The sequence below is a fragment of the Uranotaenia lowii genome, chromosome 2 (assembly GCF_029784155.1).
Source record: "Uranotaenia lowii strain MFRU-FL chromosome 2, ASM2978415v1, whole genome shotgun sequence".
Taxonomy (NCBI): Eukaryota; Metazoa; Arthropoda; class Insecta; order Diptera; family Culicidae; genus Uranotaenia; species Uranotaenia lowii.
Genome location: NC_073692.1, coordinates 131,177,412 through 131,198,361, shown reverse-complemented (window position 1 = coordinate 131,198,361; position 20,950 = coordinate 131,177,412). Strand labels below are relative to the sequence as shown.

General features: G+C 35.3%; 1 protein-coding gene across 3 annotated transcripts in view; it reads right to left on the bottom strand.

The window, feature by feature from the left end:
- The window catches only part of LOC129748123 (locomotion-related protein Hikaru genki-like), an 82,104-nt gene that overhangs the window by 41,556 nt on the left and 19,598 nt on the right, over positions 1-20,950 (bottom strand). For 2 of the 3 annotated variants that reach the window (XM_055742617.1, XM_055742619.1), the window contains exons 2-3: positions 8,250-8,323; positions 5,694-6,234 (exon numbers count right to left, since the gene is read on the bottom strand). In XM_055742617.1, the coding sequence (XP_055598592.1) occupies positions 5,694-6,009 (316 nt within the window). In that variant the 5' untranslated portion in view covers positions 6,010-6,234; positions 8,250-8,323. Of the gene's footprint in view, positions 1-5,693; positions 6,235-8,229; positions 8,324-20,950 lie in introns of all 3 variants that reach the window. The other variant, XM_055742618.1, reaches the window with a different exon arrangement.

Genomic DNA, 20,950 nt, shown 5'->3' with positions numbered 1-20,950 from the left:
CACTCAATATGCTAATTGGACGTAGATTCGATAGCGAAGATAAGTTAGTTTATTTCTTAAAAGGGATAATTTTAGATAATTTCCAGGCTTTTGGATATATTGATGTACTTATTATACTATTGAAAATGAATGATAAGTGATTTATGATAACTGGTAAAATAAGTTTTATAAACTTTATGGGTATATCATCCATACCTACGGCATTAGATTTAACTTCATAAACGGCGTTGATGATGTCATATTCTTCGAAATTATTGAATTTAAAACCTGTTGAATTTGAATGGTAGTAGTTATGGGCTTGAACCTGATCTACTGTGAAGCTTTCAAGAAATTTCTGATTGATTTCGTTTGGATGAAAATTGTTTTCCGAACAAGATTTGCGTTTCGATAAACCAATGTTTCCAAGTTGATTCCAAAATTCTTTGGGTGACATGTTCTGACTGAATTTATTATTGTAGTAATCGCGTTTTGCTTGCATAATTTTCTTGTTTGCTAGATTTCGAAGTCTTTTGAAAAATATTAGATCTTCATCGGCTTTAGTTAGCTTCCATTTAGCGTAAGCGCGATCGCGGTCGATAAATGCCAATTGTAAATTTGAATTAAACCATGGGTTGTATTTTCTTCTACTAGAGTTATGCTTCCGCAATGGAACACAAGTATCATGCAATCGCGTAATATTGTTGTTGAACATTTCTACATATTATAGCGCCAGCACTAAATTTTGCTTCGGAAGTCCGGACTTCCGATCCCGAACTTACTTCCGAACTTTTGATAGTTGTGTTTGAAAAAATAACAGTGCATACGCAATAATATGCAACGTTGCCACACATAAATCTGTATCCACCAGAGTATCTCTCCATACATTACACTCTTACGGACAAGAATGAGATACACAAACGATTCAAATGAATTTGTGGCAACGTTGATTGTATGTGAATTTGAAAACAGAAAATTTCGTGGCGCACGCTTGAATAAAACGACTCAATATTCTTCTAGCTTTGCCTTAAAATATGTAAAAAAGACTCAGATTCTTCTTATGCAAAATATGAAATAGAAAGGCCTATCTAGCCATAAATTGAATTTCCAGAAATACACTTCAAATGTCTAAGTTGTGGGAATATAAAAAAAATCAAAAAGGTTAATTTTCCATACATTACAATTAATCATTCAAGACGATATGAATTCATTTTTCCATTTGAATTTTAAGTTTCCCAAACATTTTCCAACATAAATTTATATATTTGATCAGTTGCTACAAGTACCTGCCATTAACAGTATTCTGCTTGTAATTTATGATAAAGAGGCTGTAGAGGTAAAACTCATAATAATCTTTTTTATTCTATCTACACAATCGAAAAATATGGTTTTTATTTTTTGGACACTTCAATAAGGTACATGTTTAAAAAAAATATTTTGACGATCAGAACCCGAAAACATTTTCTGCAAACAAGGTTAAGGTTTTTTTGTAAGGATGAATTGTTTTAAAATCCCAAAAAAAAAAGAAAAAAAAATAAGATTTGAAAAAACACTCAGCATACAGAAAAACAATACCCATACAGATTGAAATTTTAAATGAAATTTTAATGATTTTGCTTCGATTTATGTCATTAATGCTGAAAGAATTACTGTATTTTGATTTCAAGAACCCGAGCAGACTTTGATGCCAATCGCTAGCAAACAGTAACCAGTATGAGCTATGAATACCAAAATGATAGCATATTTCAAGGTTGCTGAAATCACATAAAATCTATAATTTCACAGAATTTTGAGCTAACCTGTTTTGAAAGGATTTTGAGTGATGGCTTTGAGAAAAACGGGCTCTCAAAATAATATAAATTAACACAGCTTAATTCATCTGAAAAATAAAAACAACTTTTTTGCATCCGCATCCTAATTTAAAAAGTATCGCAAGTCAGTCCACACCATTTATTGCGTAAAAGTTAGGGTTCGAATAATAGCCTTTACTGCGAATAAATGTTTTTTTTTTGTGATAAATAAGAATATGTGTATTAGACAATTAATTTGTTCTTGAATTAATAATATTTATTTGTAATTCTAAGCATGCTCTTTCAGTTTAAAAATGGGTAGTATTATAACGACAGACTAACAATTGCAATTGAATCCAGAGCAAATGGAGCTTAATCCTGAAGACATAGTCCTCAGAAAGCGCTTCATTTAACGCCGAATGAAGAATTTTTTTGATCATTCTCTGTCCTATCACTGCAAAATTAATCTATATTTACGTCATCTAATCCAGGATTAACCAACTTATTCCCGGATCAACCGTCCTTGATCATTTCTAGAAGACTGCAGCCACCAGCTTCTCCTCAAAAAAGACGGAAAAATGGAGGTTCATCACAAGCAAAAATGCTCATTCTAGGCTCAAAAAACATATTCAGAAACCTTAGGTTGCAAGAAATTTCATGCTATATATAAATTCATATTTAAATATTTAAATATTTTTAAAATTATTTAAATGCAATTATATCGTCTTTTGAGTATTGTACTATACAACTAATTGATTTTTTTATTGTATAAATAAATCAATGGCTTGGATCGGATATATTATATGTTAACAAACACTAAATATCTGACTTGTTCCAATCAAGAAAATAATTTCATTTATAATAAACTTTGATTTTAAAACTAGCAACTATCAAAAACAGTTAATCAAGCAAAGCCCGTTTTCATTTATTACCCAATTCAATGAAAACTTAAACATAAAAAACAAATACTAACACTGACTAAGGTTTATCTTCTTAGAACGATGATAATACGAATGCTTATTATTTTGCTCGATGACTGAAAATTATTTATTCCAAAACAGTCTGAGGTTATTTGATTACAATAGCTACTTGTTATTTAAAGATAATTGACCATCCTCGTAGTCAAAAGGAAACAAGACAAATAGTTGCATGAATGCCATTTGCCAAGCAACAAATCGAAATGTTCTCATTTATTGCCACAGACTTGTTTTACTCAAAAAATGATAAATCCATCATGAGCGTGTATTCCATTAAGAGAAACGTCAAACGAAGCTGTAATTCAAGCTCTCTTTAAACTCTCATATTTACAAATTCTTATTATTTAGCTTCTATTCACCAATCACCATATGCTTGGGAGAGTAAGTGATAACACGAGAAAAAAACACGGAACAGAAAGCTCTCACAATAAAATTCCTATCAGATGCCATGACGTAGTTTTAAAAGAGCTATGGGTAGCCTTAAGAGAGCTCTGAAGGGTTTCTTAAAGCTATGTCCATATGATCGAATAAAACAATTTTGTTTGATGTTTTATTATAGCTTATTGAATTAGCTTTAAAAACGTTAATAAAACAGGGCCAACTAACTAGTTCATATGTTAGCTTCAAAGCAGAATGCGCTTTGGCTTATAAAGTAGCTTTGGGAAATAGTCTTAAGCGAGCTGTGAAGGTTGGCATAAAACTTAAATTGTTACTTGTTGCGTTCAAAAAAGAATGAAATCGCATGACGCAGCGCACTCGCTTCCAAATTCCATCAGCTTCCATTTCTGTCTGGATTAATTTTTTATCATGAAATTTCCCCAAAATCTAGTTCAATTATCCAACTGCAAAAAAGATACTGCTATTCTCGTAAAAAAAGAGAAATTTGAGATTGCTTCACAAAACTCACCGTATTTTTGACAATTTTCATTGAAAATACTTGAAATTTGACCAAAATATGCAAAAATGTTTAATCTAACAGAATGGTCGAGTTTCATCAAAATCGATTGACGCGATCAAAAATTGGACTGCTTGAAAATGATGTTCATAATTGTATGTTTGTATGGAAGATATCGTAATCAATGATTTTTAAGATTTTTCATTCACAAAACCAAAAATTTACACCAAAAATGTTCGTAATTGATAAAAACTTCATTCCTAATTTGTTAGGAAAAAGAAAATATTTAAAGGAGATTCTGAAGAAAGAGCAAATATGACACTCGTTTCAAGTTTATAAGTACCTTTCAAAATTGTATATCAATTTTTTACAGATCGTTTCTGAAAATCTGTTCTAATAACTTTGATGTCTGTTAAAACATTCCAATTTCCAAATAAATCAGTAATGAAGTTTTTATCAATTACGAATTTTTTTGATGTAAATTATTGGATTTGTGAGAAAAAAATCTCAATAATCATTGATTACGATATCTTACATACACACATCCGTCCAAAAAGAATTAAATCGCCTATTGGATAGAAATGAACCTCATTTTCAAGCCGGTCCAATTTTGTATCGCGTCTATCGATTTTGATGAAACTCAACCATTTACTAGATCAAACTTTTTTCCATTTTTTAGCCAAATTTCAAGTATTTTCAATGGAAATTGTCAAAAATACGGCGAGTTTTGTGAAGCAATCTCAAATTTATCTTTTTTACGAGCTTTCATTAGCTGTAGCTTTTTTTCAGTCACAATATAGTCTTCAAATTTTGTGGAGTGTTAGTTGGAAAGTTGAACTAGATTTTGTGATAATTTCATGAAAAAATATCAATCTAGACAGAAATGGAAGCCGGTGAAAGTTGGAAGCGAGTGCGCTGCGTCACGCGATTTCATTCTTCATTGAACGCAACTGTATATTCAAAACAGAATTGAAAGTTGGTGCGTCAAAAAAGATGCCAAAATGAGTTGGAAGAAACAGAAAAAATAATCATTAAATAAAGCATAAGGAGGAAAGATTTTGATTAGATACAACTTAAAAAAAACTTCATTAAATGCGATGCTCCATAAATAATAGTAATATTTTTATCTTTCGTGAATTTTTTTTTTTTGCTTAAATCAAAAATTCAAGATGGATTAATGATAAGATTTAGTAAATCCCTTACGCTTGTCTCTATTCGATGTTTATTCTCTTTCAACAAGCTTCAAAAGCAAAACAATAAGAGATGTTGATTCTTAAGTGCATTGCATTATAAAAATTATGCAAGAAATTTGATTGATTTCCATCAATTGAAAACTATCCAAAAATACAAAATTATTGACATGGGATAGCGACCAATTTTGTTTTGAAAATCATATGTTTTATACTCGGTATGGAGCAAGTAATTTGGCCTTTATGAAGAATTATAATAAAGTTTTATTTAAAAAAAACTTAAATAAAATGAAAAAAATATTTTTGATAATTTTGTTTTGTTATAGAAAAAATTAAAATGGATGAAAATCACTTATTAAATGTTTTAATACTACCTGAAAAAAAAATCCAAAAAAGTCTATATTTTTAATTTTTGGAAAAAAAAGTTAGGTACAGTTTTATTCCAAAATTTCCTACTAACATACTGTGAAGTATAGTTTAAAAAATGATAGTTTTTTACTGATTTATAATGTCACAGTTTCTCAGATACACCAGTAAACACACACACACACACACACACACACACACACACACACACACACACACACACACACACACACACACACACACACACACACACACACACACACACACACACACACACACACACACACACACACACACACACACACACACACACACACACACACACACACACACACACACACACACACACACACAACACACACACACACACACACACACACACACACACACACACACACACACACACACACACACACACACACACACACACACACACACACACACACACACACACACACACACACACACACACACACGTTCAGTTATTTAGTTCACTTACCGGGTTCAGCCGTTGGCGTCGGATTCTGGTTCTGGTCCTGGGCCGCCGCTGCCCCAGAGGATCCGGCATCGTCACCCGAAACGCTTCGAAAGCAAACACTCGTTAGGAGCAGCGTGACGAAGAGCAAACATTTTGCGATTTCAATTTTACAATTTTTTCCCACCGGCGGCAGCCGGCAACAACGGCTGGCTGTCACATGGCCGTCGCCGCCATTTTCCGGGGCCATCTTCCCACGGACCTCCACCTTCGAGGCCGCCCCAGCCATCGCCGGGGAATTCACTCGTGACAACGTTGATTGCTCAGGGTTGGGAATCATTTTCTCACTTTGACACTTTTTTCTGCACCCGACCAGCTTGGAGCTTAGAGCTGGCGGAGTGTCTCCCCCCCGTTGGGAGTTTCCACTTTTCACTTTATTTTTTTTTTAACTTTTTGCTTTTTACATTTGCTACACACTATCTGAATCAGTTCTTGAACACTTTTTTTGGGGCGCTGACTTTTTGCGATATGCCAAAACAAAACAGTGACGGCTGGATTTTCCTAGCTGAAAGTTAGTGTGGGGATCGGAGAAGGAAAAATTACGTATGATAAATGATTTCACATTTAATTCATTTTGAGACAATATTTCGTGAAAACTAGTAGCTTTCTCATATTTGCAGGAATATTCAAATATCGGCGAGATTCAGGTTTTTTCCGAAATATAAAAACTAAACTAGAATCACCAAGTAAATTTTATCATTTTTGTCATTTCTGTCATTTTTGTCATTTTTGTCATTTTTGTCATTTTTGTCATTTTTGTCATTTTTGTCATTTTTGTCATTTTTGTCATTTTTGTCATTTTTGTCATTTTTGTCATTTTTGTCATTTTTGTCATTTTTGTCATTTTTGTCATTTTTGTCATTTTTGTCATTTTTGTCATTTTTGTCATTTTTGTCATTTTTGTCATTTTTGTCATTTTTGTCATTTTTGTCATTTTTGTCTTTTTGTCATTTTTGTCATTTTTGTCATTTTTGTCATTTTTGTCATTTTTGTCATTTTTGTCATTTTTGTCATTTTTGTCATTTTTGTTATTTTTGTCATTTTTGTCATTTTTGTCATTTTTGTCATTTTTGTCATTTTTGTCATTTTTGTCATTTTTGTCATTTTTGTCATTTTTGTCATTTTTGTCATTTTTGTCATTTTTGTCATTTTTGTGATTTTTGTGATTTTTGTGATTTTTGTGATTTTTGTGATTTTTGTTATTTTTGTCATTTTTGTCATTTTTGTCATTTTTGTCATTTTTGTCATTTTTGTCATTTTTGTCATTTTTGTCATTTTTGTCATTTTTGTCATTTTTGTCATTTTTGTCATTTTTGTCATTTTTGTCATTTTTGTCATTTTTGTCATTTTTGTCATTTTTGTCATTTTTGTCATTTTTGTCATTTTTGTCATTTTTGTCATTTTTGTCATTTTTGTCATTTTTGTCATTTTTGTCATTTTTGTCATTTTTGTCATTTTTGTCATTTTTGTCATTTTTGTCATTTTTGTCATTTTTGTCATTTTTGTCATTTTTGTCATTTTTGTCATTTTTGTCATTTTTGTCATTTTTGTCATTTTTGTCATTTTTGTCATTTTTGTCATTTTTGTCATTTTTGTCATTTTTGTCATTTTTGTCATTTTTGTCATTTTTGTCATTTTTGTCATTTTTGTCATTTTTGTCATTTTTGTCATTTTTGTCATTTTTGTCATTTTTGTCATTTTTGTCATTTTTGTCATTTTTGTCATTTTTGTCATTTTTGTCATTTTTGTCATTTTGACCATTTTTTCATGTTTTTTTTTATTTTGGTAATTTTTAATTTTTTGTGAGGGTTTTGTCATTTTTTTTTCAGTTTTGTCATCTCACCTCCTACCTTTTGAACATTTGGAATCAGCTCTCTCAAATAAGTTAAAATTTGCTCAGGAATTCTGAATTTTGTTATTTTAGTTGCACAGGTTCATAAGAAGACTTTGGTTAGTCGTACTTGGCTTTGAAGACATTTTCAGATATAATAATGTCAATTTAAATCATCTCAGTAAAATTCTAGAATTTTCAAAAACTGTTTAAAAATATAAAAAAAAATCTAAATTTAAATATTTTCAAAACCACATTGCCCCGGATTCGCTCGCGGATTGTTGCAAGCCTTCCATTCCTTAATTTTTCCCTCTTTCTGGTTCACCGGATTCAGTAAACGATTTCTTCATTCGGTAGAGCTCTCGCCAAAACGAAAGGCAGCAGCAAAATCTCGGTCCAAAGGCTTAGATTCGGTTTATTTTTTGTCCTAGTAACGACTGCCTGTGGAGGTGATGATGTTTGCTCAACCGGAAGATCCATTCGGGGGATTTCTGATTGTGCAAACATGGCGTGAATTTCACGCCGCGCTTCCGTCGTTGGCAATAATATGCGCCATGAAAGTTGATATGGAAATATGTATAATTTTTTTCCCTGTCGAGTGTTTTGACGTGGTGTCCCTGTGCTTCTGTGAATTCCCTGCGGGTGTGAGTGCTCTTTTTTTTTCGTTACTTTTGAGTTGAACGTTTTACCGTCTTCCCGGAAGTGGCGAATGAGAAACGCTCTGCGCTGGGGAGGATGCCGAAACGTTCCCGGCCAAAGTTTCCTGCAAAGAAACGGATGAAAAACAGGATATGAAACTATGTGTGAAAAGTGGGTGGACGGTGTTGAGAAGTCGGGTGGACTACCGGTGGATGCTGGATGACTACACCCCAACCGGAGGGACAAGCGTAAACTCTGAGTGCAAACCAAACAAGCTTAAAAAGAAAAGTTATTTTTATCCGGAGCTTTGCGCTGCGCTTCTAAGTGATATGACTTCTTTATTGAGTTTTGAAATTTGTCATGTGACGTGATGTAGAAGAAGCTGGCTAGGTTGCGATGATTTTTATTTAGCAGAAGCTGAAAAAACAAACTGCAGGAGATAGGCGAATTGCTGGTGACAGGACAGCAAACGTTAAGATGATATTAGTTGATTACAGTTGGCAAGATATAAGAAATTTTTGAGAACCCTTAAACTTTGATCAACATATACTTAGTTTTCAGATAGAGGAGCAATTTATGCACTAAATCGATTTTCAGAAAAAAATAAATTGTCTAAGTTTTAAAAACATAAATTCTGTGTATTTATAAATGTAATAACGATACTCAAATTGTACTCTCTGGAGCCACTCTTGAAAACACCATTTCCAAATCCGTTTTCATTATCATCCAATCCTTGATCCTTGATACATGATCTGACTTCGACCAGACTGAAACAGACATTTAATAAGATCATTATAGAAAAAAAATACAAATTTTGAAAAGTTACTTCATTTCTATGGTTGATTGCCTTTTGAAAAAAATGAAACCTATACTCCAGCTCAGCAATATCGTGCAGTGAGCTGAATAATATAATATTTTTTCATAGAAAATTTAAATTTTTAAAAAGTCTCTGGAGCCCCCTTTTACAGTTCATTTAAACTTTACATGAAATTTCCTCAAATAATAGTTGTAAGCAAAATGAGCTTCATTATTGGTTAAAAAATTACAATAAAATTTAAAGAAGAATTGATTTCCCAGAGACTAGTCATTTGTATTATTTGAAAACTTCTGAGCTGGATAACTTAGCAAAAATATCAAAGTTGAAAAAATAAATATTGTACCTTCGAGAATTGTTGAAATTCCAATCTTCTAGTTTCAGTGGTTTTACTTATTCTACTTAATCAAATTGGGTTGATAAGGCCCCTGTATGATTATTCTGTTGCACAAAACAATGTTGTTATTCCATTGCACAGTGGTGCAGAACATCAATCTAGCTGTACGAAATTATTAGCGCCCAGGGATGAAGAGATAGACATTTGATGTCTTCAGCAACATTGTTCAGTTTTACATGGAGCACATTCTAGTATCAAAATTTTTGCCGAGGGGTCCACCGATAGCGAGATAAAAATGCTAACTTTTTTGTTCTTCAAGTTAGAGCTTTGGTGTCTTCGACAAAGTTGTTTATCTAATCAAAATACATAACTTTGTTGAATATGTCAAAGTCCTATCACATCATCTTCTGGAGTTACAGTCAAAGGGAAAAAAATCACTTGAAAAAACAGTTTTTTGAACCTGACACGTTGTAGGTTGGATAAAATGGTTCGCTGTCTTCGAAACAAAGTTGTAACAAGCCACGATCTACAGTTATCTCATACTTTATGATGGGTTTAGAAGTTGCTGAAGTCTTATAGAAAGCATTTAGTGTTTTTTATTGGAAATTTTGGAAAGCTTGTCCATCGAAAAGTGCACATTAGTGCAACACCTTCTTTTTTGTGATTATTTTTGATGATAAGCGAAACCATTTCCATTTGAAATTAGCGGGGAAATCGGTGGAACTAGTAGAGATTTGAATGATTGAAAATACACTTTTTATATAAATATTACCTATTTTACTGATTTAAAAAACGTTGAAAACATTAAATTTATTAATAAAGTGTTTCAGTTTTCTTTTATTTATTTTGTTTTATTGAAAGACATTTAAATTCAAATTTTCAAATCATTTAAACTCAAAAAACTTATCTGTTGAATTTGGTAGAGCACTAAATAAGTATTTGATATCATATAATTGAATATTGAACAGGTTTTGCCAGTACACAGTAGTGCTCTACAAAATTTAACATATTCGTTCCATTAATTTTATGGGGTTTTAATAATTTGAGAAATTGAATGAAAATGTCTTAAAATAAAATAAAATATATAAAAGAAAACTGCAACACTTTTTTAATAAATCAAATGTTTTCAACGTTTTTTAAATCAGTAAAATAGGTATTTTTTTTAATAAAAAGTGTATTTTCAATCGTTCAAATCACTACTGGTTCTACCGATTTCCTCGCTTATTTCAAATGGAAATGGTTTCGCTTATCATCAAAAATAATCACAAAAAAGAGGGTGTTGCGAAAATGTGCACTTTTCGATGGACGAGCCTTCCAAAATTGCCAATAAAAAACACTAAATGCTTCCTATAAGACTTCAGCAACTTCTAAACCCATCATAAAGTATGAGATAACTGTAGATCGTGGCTTGTTACAACTTTGTTTCGAAGACAGCGAACCTTTTCATCCAACCTACAACGTGTCAGGTTCAAAAAACTGTCAAGTGATTTTTTTCCCTTTGACTGTAACTCCAGAAGATGATGTGATAGGACTTTGACATATTCAACAAAGTTATGTATTTTGATTAGATAAACAACTTTGTCGAAGACATCAAAGCTCTAACTTGAGAAACAAAAAAGTTAGCACTGAGCGCTATTAATTTCGTACAGCTAGATTGATGTCCTGCACCACTGTGCATTGCACACGCCATACTTCTCTCTGGAGCCACACTTCGCTTGGGTTCAACAAACTTCTGGTAATATTATCCAAAAACTTTTTATCCGACAAAAATATTGCTTGAAAATAAAGAACGTCTTTTTTGATTCTCCTGAACGATGGACTTTTATGATTCTTGAGGTAATTGACAGATCCTTTGATGAACAAAGGACTTAAATTTGATATAATAGACTGATTGGGTTGAGGGTTGATAAAAGAATGAGTTTATTAAGAACTATATAAGTCAATGGTTACTATTCCAACATTCCCCCTTAACTATTGTATTTCAAGTGCTTGTCTTCCGGTTTCGAAAGTGGCCAATGGTAGAGATTTGGTCAACAGGTCCGCCGTTTGATGTTTGGATCCAATATGTTCCAGTTTGAGAGACTTGTCAGCAACTTTCTCCCGCACAAAATGATTCCGGATGTCTATATGTTTGCTTCGCTTTCGGCAAGGCAGATGGTACTCTTGTTATCGCAGTAGTTGCCACCGGATCTGAATCTCCAAACAGCTCTTTCCACATTCCCTTCCACCAGATCGCATCCTGTGTAGCAGCAGAAACCGCCATGTATTCCGCTTCGGTCGTTGACAACGCCACCGTGGTTTGTTTTCTACAGCTCCATGTTATCGGTCCGCTGGATTGAAGGAAAACGAATCCGGTGATAGAACGTCTTGAATCAGGATCGTTTGCCCAGTCTGCATCGCTGTAGCCTGTAAGAACCTTCGATCAGCTTTCTTCGAATAGATCAGTTTCATTTCTTTCGTGTGCTTCAGGTACCTCAGGATACGTTTTGCAGCCGTCCAATGTACTTTCCCTGGATTACTCCTAAAGTGACTAACAGCATTCGTAGTATAAGCGATGTCGGGTTGAGTACCTTGTACCAAAAACTGAAGACCTCCTACTAGTTCCCGGAAAGGTACGTTGCACATGGCGTTCCGATCTTTTTCGGTTTATGGGCACATCTCCTTTGTGAGCTTCTGGTTGCAATCGGCAGGGGTAGACGCAGTATTACAATCAACAACACCAAACCGATTAAGCAGATCATCTATATAATGCTCCATACACGACTTGCCTGCTTCAAGCCGTATAATGCCTTCTTTAGTCGACACGATTTATTCGGATGAGCCTGATCTACAAAACCTTCGGGTTGCTCCATATAGATCTCATCCCCATCGAGGTCGAGGAGGTATTTTCAGGTCCAAGCGAGCAGCAGCAGCCATCAGGTAACGAACGGTAGCGTAACGGACAACTGGGGAATAAGTTTCCGTGTAATCGACACCCTTGACTTTGATCACCAGTCGAGCTTTGAAGCGTTCGAGTGACCCATCGGCTTTCGTCTTCACTCGATAGATCCATTTGCACTTCAAGGCCTTCCTCCCGCTGGGCAAGTCCACCAGCTCCCAAGTACCATTTTGGATCAGCGACTGGTATTCTACTTTCATGGCCTCCTTCCACTGCAAACCGTTAACGCTTGGCAGGGCTTCGTTCATCGTTTGGGGTACATTCAAAGTATCCTGAGAGGAGGGGGGAACCTTTTTAGGAAGAATACCTAATCCCATATGAAAATCTCGATACTTGCCTGGGAGTAAGCGCTCCCGCTCTCTGCGCCTTACCAACAATTGGTCCTCTGAGTGTGAGGGGAGCGCGGAAGCAGGCCGTTCCTCTTCGCTACCATCTTCAGCATCGCTGTACTCGGACCAATTCGATTCTTGATCATCTTTCGACACTATATCGACCTTCGTATCGGTAACTGGCGCTTGATCCACTTCGGAATCGATTACTAAGGTGACAGGATCAACTTCTGCTGAGGGCTCTTCATCGTGAACGGAAACACCAAACTGACCTTGGAATATTCGCTGTATCCCATGAAGAGAGACTTTGGGTCCCACTTCTTCTTTTTTTCATATGAAACGCGTACCATAACCTCCGAACCAAATACTCGAAGATGGGCCAAATCCGGTTTCCTGCCAGTCAACTTTTCATCGGGTGACGTAGGAAGCCGTAGCCACAGCTTCCGCCCAAAAACATTTTCCCAATTCGGCGTAAAACAGCATGCTCCGAGCTCGTTCGACAATCGTTCTGTTCATCCGCTCGGCTAACCCGTTCTGCTGGGGAGTGTGCACTGGTTTCATGACGAATGCCTGCTTGGCGAAGAAACTCTTCCATGTTGCTGTTGAGGTATTCTCTGCCATTGTCGGATCTGAGATACTTGATAGTCTCACCAGTTTGGTTTTCAGCATAAGATAAGAAGTCCTTGAAAGCACCAAAAACTTCACTTTTCGTTTTCAAAAAATAGATGAAAACCTTTCTGCTAGAGTCATCCACAAACGTGAGAAAATATCGACATCCTCCGATTGATTTCGTCTCCATGGGGCCACACAAATCCGTATGAATCAATTCCAATACACAGTTTGCTCTTCTACCCTTCGATTTGAATGTTTTTCGACTGTGTTTTCCTTCGATACATGGAACACACTTCAGTTGGGTGCTACTGTTGTTATTGATTCCTGTTGCCATTCCGGTTAAACGCTGCATGTTCCCAACGGACAAATGACCTAACCGTCGGTGCCATAGTTCGAAATTATTCCGAGCTTGAACCAAATTCGCCAACTCGGTGCGTACCTTCAGCTTGTACAGACCGCCAGTTTCCTTTCCGATTGTAACGACCTCCTTTTCTGGACTCAATACTTTGCAGGACTCTTTATTGAAGACCACTTGGTACCCGTTTGAACAGATCTTGCTCACGGACATAAGGTTGATCGCCAACTCTGGAACACACAAAACATTGCTGATGGGTAGTTCACATTTCTTACCATCGCAATCGGCGTCTAATTTGATAGATCCTTTCGTCACAACAGGAGCAACGGAATTGTTCGCCAAACTAGTGACTTCTGGCATAACGTTCCTGTTCCGGCAAAGATGAGTGGTGGCTCCAGAATCAAATATCCACGCTCGTACAAGCCTCCACTGTGCTGTATGCAGCGAAGAATGCTGCATGTCCGCTTTGCTTTCCGTCTCGCCCCGGTTTCGTGGATCCTTTCCTCTCACCTTGCTGCCATTTTATCGACAATTTCTCACCGCCCTTCTTCTGCGCTTTGGGGTTCGGATAAAATGCTTCTTCACTTGAGCCAGACTGTGATTCGCACACCTTTACATCTTGAAGAATCTTGGCTTTAACAATGTCCGCTGTCAGCTTGATGCCAGATAATTCCAGTCCAAGAATCATAGGTTCGTAGCGTTTTGGCAATCCCTTCATCAGCAAACTTGCGAGCCACGTGTCGTCGACTTTAAATCCAACCTCGGCCAATTGATGACTTGGGTTCTGGTTGAGCCACCGTCCTCGTACGTGCTTCGAAGATTGTCCAATGCTTCCTTCGCCGTCTTCGCATCTCTGACCAACCCGTAGATACTCTGGTCGATGCTTAGACATATCGTGGCCAATGCTTGCTCGGAAACCTCGTCGCTCACCGCCGGATCTTCTTCGTTTCTCGCTTTCACTGCGCACCAGGTCCGTTCCTTAATAAGGACCATCTTGGTCGCGAAAGCCCAAGAACTGTAGTTCTCCGAACCTCGTAGAATTTCCCGTATGGAAAGAGCCACAGAACTGCTTCCGGTCTTGATGTTTCTCGAATTTTCCATTTTCTTGAGAAAATTTTTCAACTTATTTATTCTGCTAAGCAACCAACCGTTACTATGAAGCTTGCTGGGTCCACAACCTGATATAAAAGACTGGTTGGGTTGAGGGTTGATAACAGAATGAGTTTATTAAGAACTATATAAGTCAATGGTTACTATTCCAACAAAATTTTTGATTTGGATGAACAATTTAAGGAAAATATGTTTGTTACACTAAAATATTATTGAATAACTAGTGTCTGAAACCACTTTTATATTTTTCAACTTTCAGAAACCATAATTCAAGATTGTTTTTAGATTGGTATAGAAAAATTTTCAGATGAAGAAAGTTATAGACAAACATCCTGGAAATGGCAAACAATAAATATATAAATAAATAAACTTCCATTATGATTGACAATGATAAAAAATCAAAAATTGAATTTTGAATCCTACCTCTAAGGGCTTTCTGTGAAATATAATTTGGAATAGAGATTCTTATCAAAGAATTCCGTGGATATTAACAGCTTTTATTGAAGGTTTTCGACCTTCATTTTTGGATGACAATGACAATTTGAGCCGAAATGCTCTATTTTCTTTGAAGGTTAAAAAATACTTTAACATTATAAATATGCAACTAACGAGAAACTCGATCTTATAATTTTACCACACGCTTTCCTGTCATTCAATTCATCCACAGATTTCCACAGCAGCGAACGATTTAATATGCCAACTATCTTGACATCGTAGCTGCAGCGTAAAACATTCAGCTTTTCACACTCAAGAGTCGACCGGCCGGATGCTAAGTTATGCGAACCAGATCGAGCCATCGGGAAAACAGGAAGGTGATAGGTACCGTAAACTGGGGGAACTTTGATCACTTTTTTCATTCATTTTTGAATATTTTGAAAGAGGTTTCTTTTTCTTAATATCTAAAAGCTTTAAAACCCTTACTGAGGTGAGGAGTTTTAAACATGATCATTGATTGCAGTAAATTCAATCGACATTGGTGCTTATAATTAAATGTTTGTTACAAAACCAGATTTCGAGTTTCGGAGTAACTTTGATCACTAAGGTTTTTACGTACATATCTCAACATCTTCAAATTTATTGTTTTGAAGCCATTAAGCACAGAAGTCTCAAAACATCGATAACAGTAATTAATTGTTTGGACGCAATTGAAGGATTCAATTATTTTTTTCAAAAACAAAAATGCTCAAAAGATGGACAATATTGTTGCATACATTTAGGGGCAAAAATTATAAACATTTCCCAATATTTTTTGGCCTCAAAAACAAACAAAATTTTACCTTCATGCAACTAAGTCCTCGTACTGTTCTCATGTTCTTTTTTTTTCTTCATACTTAACCATTTCATAGGGTTTTTAGCTATTTTTTCTATACGGGCTTTTTCATGGGAAATGACCGTTTTTTTAATATCCAGAAATTATCATCAAATGACCATAAAAATAATTCTTAAACTGAAACTAAACAAAGAAAAAAGTTGAACTTTCGCATAAAACAACCCATTTACTCCTAAATGCTCAAATTTGATCAGGAGAGATGTTTGTTAGTGAGCCATCAAAAAACCAAATATTTTATGATTTTAAAATTATATTTTGAGTATTGTTAAACATATCCTAATAAAAACGAAATTAAGCTCATTTGTAACTCAATTTACAGACTTTCAAACGTAGTCAACAGTTTTCAGATATTTCAACTTTATACATAGAAAATGATGATTATCTGCAAAAATTTCATGTTGATCAAAGTTACCCCGCTGATCAAAGTTCCCCCAGTTTACGGTACCTAACTATATTTATTCGAGTGTTGAAGTGCTGTTCCTTCCCATGAAGCCATACCTGGGCCCTACACGTGGAATACATTTCCGGCAATCTCCAGGAGCGTTCATCATCACACTAGATCATCTAGCAACATCATCATCATCGCCGTCGTCGTCATACTACAGGTAGCAAACACTTTGGGTTCGTTCGAAGCTTGTTTGAAGAAACAGTGCTCTCATGTATTTTTGTTTTTCTACAGTCGCTTCTGGATGAACGTGCCGAAGATATCGGAGCTAGACTCCTTCTCGAACGAACTATCGAACGGAATCGGGAGCGTGACTAGAAAAGGATATGTTCAACTTCGATGCAAAAAACAACACAGAGTTGACTCAGCGGATCGTACTCGGTCACATTCGGAGTGTTGTTTTTTTTTCGTTTTCTGTACTTAGATGTTCTCAGGAACACAAATAACTTTCGTTTGGTAGGTAGTCGAGAGGTGACACAAGCGCTGTTTCTACAACACACAAAAAACGACAAATCACAATAATTTTTATATACTTTTTAAGTATTAAAAACATGAATAGAAATCCAATATTTCTTATTATATTTCAAAATTCAAAATACTACAAACGTTTTGATTCTGAGGATTCATTTAGAGCACGATATGAATCAAATTTTATCAATATTTGATATGCTCTTTGACTTGGAATCAGTGTTTTTATAATGTCTCATACATCGGGGCATTCACCAGATTCTTTGGTCAATATGCAACAAACATCCAAACCAATCCAAATCAACAAATCCCACACCCACACCCCTCTCTTTTCCTAGCATTATTTCGGAATGTTTCACCATGCAGTGTACTTGTGCTTTTCTTACCGAGATTTGGTCATAACTTCTTTATCACATCACATCTGTTGCTCTATCTGTTGAAATATCTAGAATTTTAAAATTCAATTCTTGTAACCATTATTTAAAGCTACATTAGTAAAAAGTATGAGAAAAAAATATTCAAGCCAGTTATCAAAGATCTCTAAGTATCAAGATAGTCGGGCTTTTGTTTTTTTGAACAAATTCTGGGCGACTCGTACATAACATTTATGGTGCTGCAGCTCTGCGAAATGGGATCCAAGCTTTGCAGCTTTCCACTCAAGTATAGAAGCTTTACATTCAAGCTTTGAGTAACAGCACATCATCACACTAATACAATAAAAATCAAGCATCGATTCACTCACCCAATGTTTATGTTTATATTGTTTACGATAATACAGTTTGCTCTGGTGCATGTGTGTGCGTAAAAAAAAGTTTAAACTTGAGCTTGAATCTTAACCCTTCAACCCTTATTTGGTGCTAGTATTTTGTCGTCAGAATTTCGTTGAAACCGATAGCACCTGCAGTTATTGAAGTTTATTTAAACTTAGTTTAACGTCCAACAATAAATTTCGGATGGAAATCCTGCAATTAGAAACTTGGAACTTTGAACTTCCAATCTCTAGATTTCATGGGCAGTACCCACGTGCTCTCCAACATATTGGAGAACCGCAAATTCAAGCCGGAACACACGAGCTTGGAACAGATTTTATAGTGATGTATGAAATGCAGAAGACGGTTAAGGATCAAGGGCCGGTTCTTCAATATCAGCATAACAAACATGCCACCCCTCACCTTGGAAGTACGACAAAGGTGACGACTAAGACGAATTCTACGTGCAACTGGAGCGTGAGTACGACCGTGGCCCAAAATATGATATTTAAATCTATTTATTTGGTAACGAATCAACGGATTACATGTTGATCCCAATGAGTAAAGTCTGCTTCATTTAATATTGGAACAAATTCTTTTGCTCATTGTGGCGCTCCTAGTGGACGGATTTGGAAACTTTTTTCACCCACGTGTCGGGAAATTCATTACCTTTCACCATGTATTTATGTCATAACACCAAACGATAGCATTTTGTAAACAACCGCCATGGAAGCCGAACGGAGAGATCAAATTGTGCACAGTTTTCTTACGAGTACGAGTACGAGAATTTCTTCGAAACAGCAATGAATAATTTTTTTAATTTTTTTTTATGAAAGAGTAAAGAAAATGCTACATTTGTATGAAAAACAAATTATGAATTCGTTAATAAATGACTGAACTACACGCAATTGTTTGTGTTCCAATATTAAATGAAGCAGCTGTCAGCACTTGGTCGTACAGCTTTCGAGCACGGATTCTGGCCACATTGTTCTGCTTCAGCGTCCGATTTGGCTGTTTGCTGGCTCGGAATGACCTTATTCCTTCCCGGAGACGAATTCGTCGCACCGTACTGTGAGCGGCCTGGATCTTATTGGCCAAATCGCGGTCTGAAAGATTGGGATTCCTCTTGACGGCCTTGATGACTTTCCCACGCAGTTTCCGGTCGACAGTTCCACTCCGAAGCTTCGAATGCGGCTTCCGAGCCGTCGTCAATGTTTCCTTGTACTGCTTGATAACACGCCATACGGTATTTCTGGGCATTTTAAGCTGTTTAGCTAGCTTCGATGCCGACAACAATGGATTTTCAAGAAAACTGTGCACAATTTGATCTCTCCGTTCGGCTTCCATGGCGGTTGTTTACAAAATGCTATCGTTTGGTGTTATGACATAAATACATGGTGAAAGGTAATGAATTTCCCGACACGTGGGTGAAAAAAGTTTCCAAATCCGTCCACTAGGAGCGCCACAACGAGCAAAAGAATTTGTTCCAATATTAAATGAAGCAGACTTTAATAGTATAAAAAACGAGTCAATTAAAATTTAAAATGAAAAGATTACACACTGTTCTAAACGTACCTAATTAATTTTTTTCTTCTGTATAAATCCCTCGATGCATCGAAATCTTAGTGTTCAGAAAATCGGTTGAACGTCCTGATAACGCCGATCAGTGCACTATTAGCACCGTAGCTGTTCTGACGAAGAGGAGTGTAGAGCTGCAGATTCCGGTTTCGTAGTCCTTGGGGTCGAACACTTAGATTAACTGATTCCAAAAGCGAAGGACAGTCAATTCTCGAGGCCAGGATATCGTAGGCTTGCCAGATACTTTCTGAAAAAAGCGGGACATTTCACGATAAAAAAGCGGGACACAGCCGAAAAAAGCGGGACATTTTAGAAAATCTTAAAAAAAGCTTGATTGTATAGCAAACTTATATTTACGTCTACTATTACCCAAGGTTGTTCATAGAAAGTACACTAACTCAGTTTTTCTTCCATACTTCTAATTTCATGATTTTTCGCTATATGCATCGTTATTTTCCACGGTTCTCACGAATTAACACGATATTTGAGATAAAATATTTCGACTCGTTCATGTAAACGGCGGATTTGATACCGTGTAAAAACCTTTGTGTAATTTGTATAAAAATTGGTTGATTCTGTATCTCAATTCTTATCCTGAATATGAATTCAGGTTCAGAGTTCAGCATGGATATTCAAAATTAAGAGCAAGCTTATGAATATGTAAACATTATCAAGTTTACTAATTATAAATTGAATTTTGAATCTTTTTCCTAGTTCCAATATGATTTCTGAAATGTTAAAAAGCAAATTTTGAATTCAGATATTAGATCAATATTTCGATACTAGCCAAGAACTGAAACTTGTTTCAGAGACTTCAATCATCAATCTCGTATTTTATATTTGATGTCTTAGGTTTCAATCTTAATTCATCATGTCTTTTTTATCTTTTTAATCTGAATAAAAATATTTTTTTAGAATTATGAATTTTATTTTTTCATTTCTGAATCGTCATTTGAAATTTTGGATTCTGCGAAAGAATTAAATTTAAGAACTTCGAATCTGAATATGAAACAAAAACTCTAAATTTCTAAGGCTATGATCATTTAGAGTCCTATGCACTTCAACTCGGCGATAACTACATTCCTAGAGTTCGAATATACAAAATTTTGGCGGCGTTGTGTTGGTAATAAAAAGGACTACCTTGCCTTTTTTCAGATGTCTGAATAACGTGTAGGATTTGAGAAATTTACAATGAAAAAGGATATGGCAAAAATATTTTTGCACAATCATCTCGGAAATCTTCCTGTGTCGTCTTAAAAACTCATGAACCGTTTTTTTGGAATTTTTTGGATCAATTAGATCAGAAATATAAGGAGACTCACTATAATGCTCTCGTTTATCGATCAAACGAATAGTTTAAAAAAACACGCGTTTGTAACTGCCTGGAATCCAGATGAACATAGCTTTAATATTGTGTTTTTTTTTCATATTTGGAATAAAATTATTGTATTGCATATGAGTTACAAAAACTATAGATATAATTTTGAATGAAATGCACAACCAAATTTGAATAACAATTTCAAAACACTTTTCAATTCTGTTTTCTAATGATGATGATGTGAACTGAAAATCAAGAATCCTAAACCAGAGACGTAGTGAAATATGAAAACAGAAATGCAATTTAGATGTTGATAATAGGGAACCAGAACCCTCAAATTATTTTAAGATATTAAAATTTAGTATTCA